Here is a 9861-nt window from a genome sequence, read left to right on the forward strand (position 1 = left end):
CATTGAAACTCCCAGTTTAGTGATAGACATTGACACAAAATAGCATTCCGTAAATTTCAACTTCAGCTGTTGATGATTGGTTTAGAGCTGCCCCAGATGTGTTTAGTGCGAGCAACATTTTAATCGGCTGTGTCTTCGGTTGTGACGGATATTTTTAGATGCGATAAAAACTTACTACGAAAGAATACTATTACCTTCCTCCCTGTGACCACGGGCTTTCTAGTTATTACTAAAGTAATTATTTATTAAATCAAAGTTCTAAACAAGGGATAGTTAAAAAACAACGCCCGAGTCTAATCTTTCCCTAAAACAAAAACTAAAAATTAAAAACTTCATTGCAATTTCCGCCAATATCTCTTGTCATAACTCAAATTACGGAGATAATGCAGGTCAAAGATATTATTCAAATAAAGATTTCTTTTACATAAATCATGCACAATCAGCGAGAAAAGATTGCTTTGGGGTCTTCCTCTTCTCCCTGGTAAGTCCAGTGTATTGATGGCAAAAGCGAGGGAAGAAAACGCTGGTCCGTCAATAGGTTCCCGCAAAACATGTCCTAACATTCTCCACCGACTACGGGCCACTTTTTCTGACAATGGTTCACCATTGCAGCTTTATACAAGTTTTTGTTGGAGATGACTCCTGGGTACCTTATATTCAAAATAGTGCGAAGATGTCTGCGGTGAACAACATCTAGTTTTTCAAGGAATATTTTGGGGACGGCCCAACAGGATGAGTTGTACATAAGAACCGATACGACTAAAGCATTATACAGTATTAGACGTTTGTTTAGGGGCAGTTTATCACTCCAGGCCTTCTTGTAATTGTTAAAGGCAGCATATCCCAGGTTTATGCGACGCTGAATATCAGCTTTGCTACAGAAGACGGACCCTAGAGTGATACTTTTCCTCCATGCTTCATTCCCCGACACTAATTTTCCATCACTGTCGACTTCACCCGTACTAGCTAAATAAACATGAGTGAAGTCCGTTTTGTCTTCATTGACAAAGAGGTTCCATTTCTCGAGTATAGCTGTTGCCTGGGGCAAAATACCTCTCAAGTTGTCTTCCTCTTCATCATTGAAGTCAACATCATCAGCATATTCAGTGTCAAGTGGAAGGCCAGCAATAGTAATCGGGGGGATCGGCCTATCTAAACTGATTGTTATAGTCCATCTAAGTTCATTCAAAGCACCAGCCAAGACTAGGGTGAACAGACAGCCGGATAGACAGTCACCTTGGAAAGCTCCAAGGAGACTTAAAAACTCAGCTGAAAGAACTCCATTTACCTTCACCCGTAGCTTTGTGTTGGACAACAACAACCGGACAATCCTCAGCTCATCCTCAGTACAGCCACACAGTTTCAGGAGTTCAAGAATCGTAGTGCGTTTGATCGTGTCAAACGCACTAGACATATCAATGCCCATGCGATGATACTCCCATTTCTTCCTTTGGACAACTCGCTGACACCAAACAATATCAGCACAAGAACGAGCGCGTTTATATGCACACTGCCATGGACCAGTGAAGGCGTTCACTTTTTCTTCTATCCTTTTAAGAGTAGCCATAGACAGAATTTTTCTGGCTGCATTGGACAAGGTGAGTGGACGTAAATTCTTCAGAGGACCAATAGGTTTTTTTGGCTTCTGTAAGGGTGTTATAGTAGCCTCTCCAATGGAAATGGGGAAAGTATGTGTCTCGAAACAACTGTTGATGATTCCAGCATAATTTTCATGGACTGTACTATTAGAGTACTTAATTAGCTCGTTGGGTATTCCATCGGGACCATTTGCCCTCCCATTTTTCAAGCTAGAGGTGGCTGCATGTATTTCAACTCCAGTAAAAGGGACATTGAGAGCACGTGGTAGACCCTCAAAAGGCTCGAGAGGTTGCTCATTGCGAGTCAGCTGTTTTTCGAGATAGTCTCTAACAACAAAAGCTTTCATGTCGTCAGATGCAATCAAACAGCCATTTTCATCATGGACACCAATCGAGTTATTAGGTGGTTTACTTTTCTGAAGATGTCTTACTGCTTCAAACATTTTCCTTGAATCGTTTGTGTTAGTAATATCACTATAGGTCTGATCAGCTTGAGCAGACCTCACTTCAACTAATCTTTTCTGGATACTATTAGTGAGGTGGTTGATGGATGACCCTCAAAAGTAATAATAATAACAATTGTATATAAGTATATAGTTATACACACAGTCTCTACGCCTTTATCCTCTGGTCCCTAGGGTCAGCTGACTCCGGGCTAGTGGAAAATTACCGATCGCCAAGATTTGATGTCTAGGCAGTCGAGACCTCTTATTAAGACTCGATATAATAATATTAATTATAATAATAATAGAACTGTAAACGAAGGAAGCGGAACCTGAACATGACGTTTATAGACTACAAGAAGGCGTATGATAGCGTCCCACACTCCTGGATTCTGTCTTGTTTGACCATGTGTGGTATCTCTTCATCCATCATAGACCTGTTTGAAGCCTCCTTCAAACAACCGTATGTTAACCTGATGCTTGGTAAAGTTTTCCTTGGGAGAATTAAAATTAATAGAGGTCTATTCCAAGGAGACTCAGTATCACCTATTCACTTTATCATTAGTCTTATACCCCTGTCCATTCTTTTGAATAAGCATGATATAGGATATTCTCTGGACAGAAAAGATGGACCAAAAGTGTCGCATAGGCTATACATGGACGACCTCAAGTTGTATGCCGAGAGTGAAGACGAAATGCAAACACTGGTTAATACCACAGCAGAGTTCAGCAGTGACATAAAAATGGAATTCGGGCTAGAGAAATGTGCCGTGGTGAAGGTGAAGAAGGGAGCAAGAGCCGTTTTCGAAGGCATCTCCCTACCCACAGGTGAACAGATCCATGAGTTGGAGGACGAGGGCTATAAGTATCTGGGAATACTAGAAGCCAATGATATACTACACAAAGAGATGAAAGCACTGGTTACAAAAGAGTATATCAGAAGAGTTAAAAAGGTTTTTAAATCCCAGCTTCATGGCAGGAATAGTATACAAGCAATTAACACCTGGGCTGTACCTGTGATAAGATATGGAGCTGGAATTCTCTCATGGAATGCTGGAGAGACCAAAGCCTTAGATGTCAAGACCAGGAAACTGATGAGGATAAATGGAGCTCACCACCCCCAAGGAGATGTTGATCGGTTATACGTAAGCCGTCAACTGGGTGGCCGTGGGCTACATAGTATAGAGGAAGTCGTAAAGAGAGAGGAGAATACACTCACCACTTATGTGGTGAGAAGTAGAGACCCAGAACTGATTGCTCTGAAGGACTACTTTGTCAAAGACAAGATACTCTTGGGTGAAGAGATAGAGAAAGATATCGACCGAACACAACGCGAGGAAATCCGCAAGGAGAAGTGGACTGCTAAAGTGATGCACGGACAGTTCCCAAGGCAGATGATGGGTATAGCGGACCCGTTAACCTCTTGGAACTGGCTCACTCAACAAGACTTGAAGAAGGAGACAGAAGGATTGTTGATAGCAGCCCAAGACCAAGCACTTAGGACTAATTATGTGAAGCACAGGATTGACAAAACACCTGGCTCTTCTCCCCTCTGCAGACTCTGCAGAAATCATTACGAGACAATAGACCACATACTGAATGGGTGCCCAAAACTTTCACAGACAGAATATAAGTGTCGGCATGACAAAGTAGCTGCCGCATTGCACTGGAGTCTGTGCAAGGAATACGGGCAGAGAAGGTGCTGGAGAACGAAAAAGTCAAGATATTGTGGGACTTCCATGTCCAGTCGGACCACGTTATCGAACACTGCAGACCGGATCTCCTCCTGGTAGACAAGGTAACCAACGCAGCAATCATCATTGACGTTGCAGTCCCAGGAGATACCCGGATCCTGGATAGAGAACAAGAAAAGATACTGAAATATCAAGACCTAAAAAGAGAAATTAAGAAGAACTGGAATTTACGAAAGGTCACAATCGTCCCTGTGGTGATAGGCGCATTAGGAACTATCACCATTAACTTTCGTAAACACCTCGACGCAGTCCACTGCAATCTGAGCATCTCTAATCTCCAGAAGACAGCTTTGCTTGGATCAGCCAGAATTCTCAGGATGGTCTTAGACATATGATATTATTGAGAGTATATTACACTGTAGATACTCTATATTTAGTTTATTCTTCACTGGATACTGTAATAAACACTTTTTACCTGGTCCTCTTATATCTCTTCCCTTGCTATGCAAGCCCTGTTTCTTGTTTATACAATTTTTAACTCGTATATTGGGTAGACTGTGTATTTGTTATGTATTTTATATTATACAGTTTTGTGTACAAGTAATTATTGTTATTTTCTGGACTAAGGGGTATACATGTGTTGGAGTTTTTCTCTTATTTTTCTTCTCTTGCTCTGCATGCCCTGATTCTTGTATAAACATGATGTTTGTTATATTGTATATTCTTGTATTGATTGTGGTATTTTGTGGGTCAGATTCAGCAATACCCAATGGGTACTTGCTGAATCACTGTTTTATACACTCTGTAACCAGTTCCTGTGTTCCGTCCCTTGCCCTGCAAGCCCTGTTTCTTGATTATACAGCATTTATTTATCGTGTATTACACTGTAGTATGTAATAAACATTTGTAGTAGTGTAGGATTGTTTGAATTTCTTTTTTCTAGGTTTTATAATATTTATTTGTATAATTTGTGATTGTTTCTCCCGGTTTTCTTCCCTTGCGTAGCAAGCCCTGTCTCTTGTAAAAACAACCTCGAAAGATTTGTAGATACACATAGTCTCTACACCTTTACCCTCTGGTCCCTAGGGTCAGCTGATCCCGGGCCAGAGGAAAACTACCGACTGCCAAGGTTTGACGCCTAGGCAGTCGAGACCTCTTATTGAGACCCTTTATAATAATATTTACTACATCTCACATTGCACAATATCAGCTTTACCTCACAATTAATGATAACGTAACACGATCCCAGTAATATAAAGTTACCATGGCAATGGAGGTACCGACTACTATTTACCATGGCAATGGAGGTAACTGTATACAAGATAATTGTCAGTTATAATAGGACTGTTATTATAACAGTTGATAAACGGAGACACCCCCCCCCCCCCCTCCTGCTGCACAGTATTCCAAGAGGGATATAGCACGTGGGGACAATAATAGGATATGATAAATTCAATAATATGATAAACAAGATCTAGACAAAGGATGCGTTGTGTTTGTCACTTAGTTAATTTTATAGTTTTATTACAAATTGATGACATTTTATGTTCAAAGTGATGTTAACTTTACTAAATAACTAGTAAAAATAACTGTTATTTGTTCACCGTATCCAAGTTTTAAAGGCACTGTTTAAACTGCACACGGTATCCCAAGAGGTCTATCTATACGTGGGACTATATCGCTCCTTCTACTTCATCACCTTTATCTGTACGAAATAGTTAACACCTTTATCTGCACGAAATAGTCCACACCTTTATCTGCACGAAATAGTCCACACCGTTTATACGAATATCTACGTATGAACTTATGGATATCCGCAGCTGCACAAATGTCGCATGGCTATAATATGTGACTATCCACTTGACATGATATGTGTCACGTGACTATCCACGTGTCATGTGTGTATCAACCCATCTCTAATCTATACTGATGATTGTGACACATATTTAGTGAGTATTCTTTTGAAAATCCGTCATCTCCTCCCCAATAATTTAGGTTTAATTTTATGCCTTTTATAATTGTAAATCTTTGTTTGGTTACACTATTAATATTATATATTATACTATTAGTATTACTCATGTTGTTTTGTACTAGTTTCTTTGTATGCTGTGTAATTACCGATCACGTGTATGCTTATTTTTTCATGAAAAGTTTTAATGGAAACATCTTTAGTCTTTTTCCGCAAACGGTTGCCGCGTAAAAAGAAGGAAAATAAACGGAAAAAATATAATATGTCCACATGTGGACTCCACATGTTACTATGCTGTAGTATAACTCTACCAATGAGCTCGTGAGCGATCATATTTCTGAATAGAGAAACATAATTACATGTACAGTGTTTATAACGCATACTTAATTTTCTGTTTGTTAATGCTACTCATTTTTTAGTGGGATTCTATAAGGAAACGTCAGTGGTTTCTGCATATTTTATCTGATTTGATCTGAGTTGGAATTTTTTCAAAGGTCAAATGTGCAGTTTTATTTGACAAAAGTACTCACAAATATGTTTAAGGACTTTTATTACATTTTCCTTTTTGATTATTATAAGGTTCCTGGAGGCCGGGTTTTAATAGTTTTTGATCACGTGACCGGGTCACGTAACCGGTGACCCTAAAAATAAATTGGATTAAAATAGTCTTTAAGCTTTTAAGAACACATTTTGTCAGAAAGCAGCCGAAATTTGGCGATAAAAAACAATTTCAAGCAATAGATAGGTGGACTCATAAGGTGGACTCATAATCGTGACAAATAAATATGCAGTAAAGCAATAATATTGCTGGTAAAGCAATAATATTTAAATTAGAACACAATATGTACCCCCCCACGCCCCTCATAATTATAATTGCTTTTGTGTGTTGGTTTGATCATAATTATTAAAAGAAATGTCCCACATGAGGATGTGCTGATCTAAATTTAGAGCACTAACTTGTAGTCTTGTAGTCTTGTAGTCTTGTAGTCTTGTAGTCTTGTAGTCTTGTAGTATTGTAGTCTTGTAGTCTTGTAGTCTTGTAGTCTTGTAGTCTTGTAGTCTTGTAGTCTTGTAGTCTTGTAGTCTTGTAGTCTTGTAGTCTTGTAGTCTTGTAGTCTTGTAGTCTTGTAGTCTTGTAGTCTTGTAGTCTTGTAGTCTTGTAGTCTTGTAGTCTTGTAGTCTTGTAGTCTTGTAGTCTTGTAGTCTTGTAGTCTTGTAGTCTTGTAGTCTTGTAGTCTTGTAGTCTTGTAGTCTTGTAGTCTTGTAGTCTTGTAGTCTTGTAGTCTTGTAGTCTTGTAGTCTTGTAGTCTTGTAGTCTTGTAGTCTTGTAGTCTTGTAGTCTTGTAGTCTTGTAGTCTTGTAGTCTTGTAGTCTTGTAGTCTTGTAGTCTTGTAGTCTTGTAGTCTTGTAGTCTTGTAGTCTTGTAGTCTTGTAGTCTTGTAGTCTTGTAGTCTTGTAGTCTTGTAGTCTTGTAGTCTTGTAGTCTTGTAGTCTTGTAGTCTTGTAGTCTTGTAGTCTTGTAGTCTTGTAGTCTTGTAGTCTTGTAGTCTTGTAGTCTTGTAGTCTTGTAGTCTTGTAGTCTTGTAGTCTTGTAGTCTTGTAGTCTTGTAGTCTTGTAGTCTTGTAGTCTTGTAGTCTTGTAGTCTTGTAGTCTTGTAGTCTTGTAGTCTTGTAGTCTTGTAGTCTTGTAGTCTTGTAGTCTTGTAGTCTTGTAGTCTTGTAGTCTTGTAGTCTTGTAGTCTTGTAGTCTTGTAGTCTTGTAGTCTTGTAGTCTTGTAGTCTTGTAGTCTTGTAGTCTTGTAGTCTTGTAGTCTTGTAGTCTTGTAGTCTTGTAGTCTTGTAGTCTTGTAGTCTTGTAGTCTTGTAGTCTTGTAGTCTTGTAGTCTTGTAGTCTTGTAGTCTTGTAGTCTTGTAGTCTTGTAGTCTTGTAGTCTTGTAGTCTTGTAGTCTTGTAGTCTTGTAGTCTTGTAGTCTTGTAGTCTTGTAGTCTTGTAGTCTTGTAATCTTGTAATCTTGTAATCTTGTAATCTTGTAGTCTTTTAGTCAAGCTCTCTGTTTTCATTCGATAATTTTACATTTTAGAGTGTTTTTGAAATAATTTTACATTCGATAATTTTGAGTGTTTTTTACGGGTTTAACGAAAAAACAGCTTTTATGTCATTTCTTTAAGCTATCAAATGATTCATAGTTGAGTAGTTGGTCTCCGCAATGTCATATTTGTACTTGTCCAATCCCCCCTTTTCTATTCTTTAAGCTTTTAACTTTAAGCGATCCATAGTTGCTCTTTTACAAAGGTGTAGACTGTAGAGCTTCACTTTGTCATTTGTACTACAAATGATTTGTAGATTGCGTTTCACGTCTCCTTGGCAATAACTGTTCTACTACTATGTAGTCTCCATGGTATTCACCATTCTACTATGTCTTGCTGTCTAAGAGCACAATAGCACCATATAATAAGCGGGTCAGAGCGGAAGATAACAATACGTTAAGCTACAAGTAGCTGTGCTTATTATACTGTAAGGCTTATAAACAAACTCTATAATTTGCTCGTGATGTAAAGAGTGACGTGGTCTTTTTATTGTTTGTGTTGAGTTTGACCCAATGTTGCTGTTGTGTTAAGTTTGCTAATTGCTTATTGTGTTGAGTTTAACCAAGGGTCGACCGAGGGCAGGATTTGCGACCGAGGCCGAGGAAATATTGCTTTGATAAAACCGAGCCGAGGCAAACCGAGGAATTGCCCTCCTGACCGAGGCCGAGGGCGAGGAAAAATCGCTATTCCTCGGTAAAACCGAGGCTGAGGACTCGGTCGACCCTTGAGTTTAACTGCTGTTGTGCTCCGCCCTACTGCAGCTCATGTTGACTAATTAACGTTAAAGTAGAAGTTGTCTATTTCAGTGCAAGAGGTTTTCTATTGCGGATCTGTAATTTGTAAATAGAAGCCTGAAATAATCCTAGTCTACGATTATTCTAGTGTTCGAATATAAGCAGTGAGTTGGATAGCTGCTGATGGGATTGCGATGATGAGATTGCTCCGCTATCTGCACTCGTGGTAGATCTTTGGCGGGAGAAAATCATGTAATTGGTCTTTTAAGATTAGGTGCCATGCCGTTGCAAGTGATCCACTGTACTTAATGATTAACCAGATCATTCAACTGTCTCACTTCATGGATGATATTGGCAGTTAAGACTATATTCACATCTTCTGCGTATAAGACAAACCGTGCAGCACGTGGGATTCTCCGTAGGTCATGTATTGAATAGAAGAGGTCCTAATAACTTGTTGCATCATTATTTTATTTAATGAACTTGTTGCACATTTAGTGAGCAATTAATAAAATAACAGTTTTTAGTCGCATATGTTTTGTAATGACGTATTGTTATATTATATATATTTATTAGTTGGTTAATTGTTTAATAAGCTTGTTTGTGGACATCGTCCGTTCACTATTGCTTTTTTCATTGGTAGTTTGTTAAGAGATAAGAGCTGACAAAATGACGGTACGATTTGGTTTGAGTTTCATTATTGTATGATTATATATGAATTTTACTTGATAGAGTGCTTATCTTAAAGTCAAAAGTTTTTACAGGCTCTAGTGACGTAGTTTTAAGAAGATTTCAAGCCTTACGTTGTATGTTTCCCTTCGTGTCCAAAAGCATTATATTTCATTAATGTATGTTTTTAACGAGCAAGATCAGTCACAGCAAACTAAGTCTAGTATTAAACCCTACTCCTTTACAAACATTAGCATCTGCACACGAAGATAACTTGCCATTGAGTAAATGCTTAGCAATATGGCCGGTCTACAATATACGATTATTGTAATTAACGTGTATTTACATGTACTTTAAGTGAACAATTGTCATTGAATTAATTTTGCTCTGATGAGCGCATAACGTTTGACGGTGATTGAAATATGGTTGAGTGCAGTTGTTCGATTTTTCACAAGTTTAATTCGAGTATAAGAGTTTAGTTTATAAGTTTATATTATCCATGGAATCAAATGAGAGTGATTATCAATCTTGAAGTGATTAGTTAACTCTCATCAAGGTATCCTACTCCATTTTAATGTTCTATATATTAATTATGACGAAGTGAGGAAGTGATACTATCGGACTAAGATGTATAGGGACGTGCCACCCAATGGCAACATTAAAAT

At 38.5% G+C, this 9861-nt stretch overlaps 2 protein-coding genes across 2 annotated transcripts; one reads left to right on the forward strand and one right to left on the reverse strand.

Moving 5' to 3' along the window:
• Positions 1 to 556: 556 nt before the first annotated feature.
• Positions 557 to 1945, reverse strand: LOC134822246 (uncharacterized). Its single transcript, XM_063833154.1, has one exon. It carries the CDS (start codon positions 1943 to 1945, stop codon positions 557 to 559), a length of 1389 nt encoding a protein of 462 aa, XP_063689224.1.
• Positions 1946 to 2379: 434 nt separating this feature from the next.
• LOC134822247 (uncharacterized) lies at positions 2380 to 3834 on the forward strand. The gene has a single exon (XM_063833155.1). The coding sequence runs from the start codon at positions 2380 to 2382 to the stop codon at positions 3832 to 3834; it is 1455 nt and encodes a 484-aa protein (XP_063689225.1).
• Positions 3835 to 9861: the final 6027 nt, after the last annotated feature.

Source organism: Bolinopsis microptera, chromosome 10, assembly GCF_026151205.1.
Source record: "Bolinopsis microptera isolate Bmic1 chromosome 10, MBARI_Bmic_1.0, whole genome shotgun sequence".
Lineage (NCBI taxonomy): Eukaryota > Metazoa > Ctenophora > Tentaculata > Lobata > Bolinopsidae > Bolinopsis > Bolinopsis microptera.

Coding starts and splice junctions, on each gene's coding strand:
- LOC134822246 (XM_063833154.1), bottom strand. CDS start 1,945: ATGAAAGCTTTTGTTGTTAGAGACTATCTCGAAAAACAGCTGACTCGC.
- LOC134822247 (XM_063833155.1), top strand. CDS start 2,380: ATGACGTTTATAGACTACAAGAAGGCGTATGATAGCGTCCCACACTCC.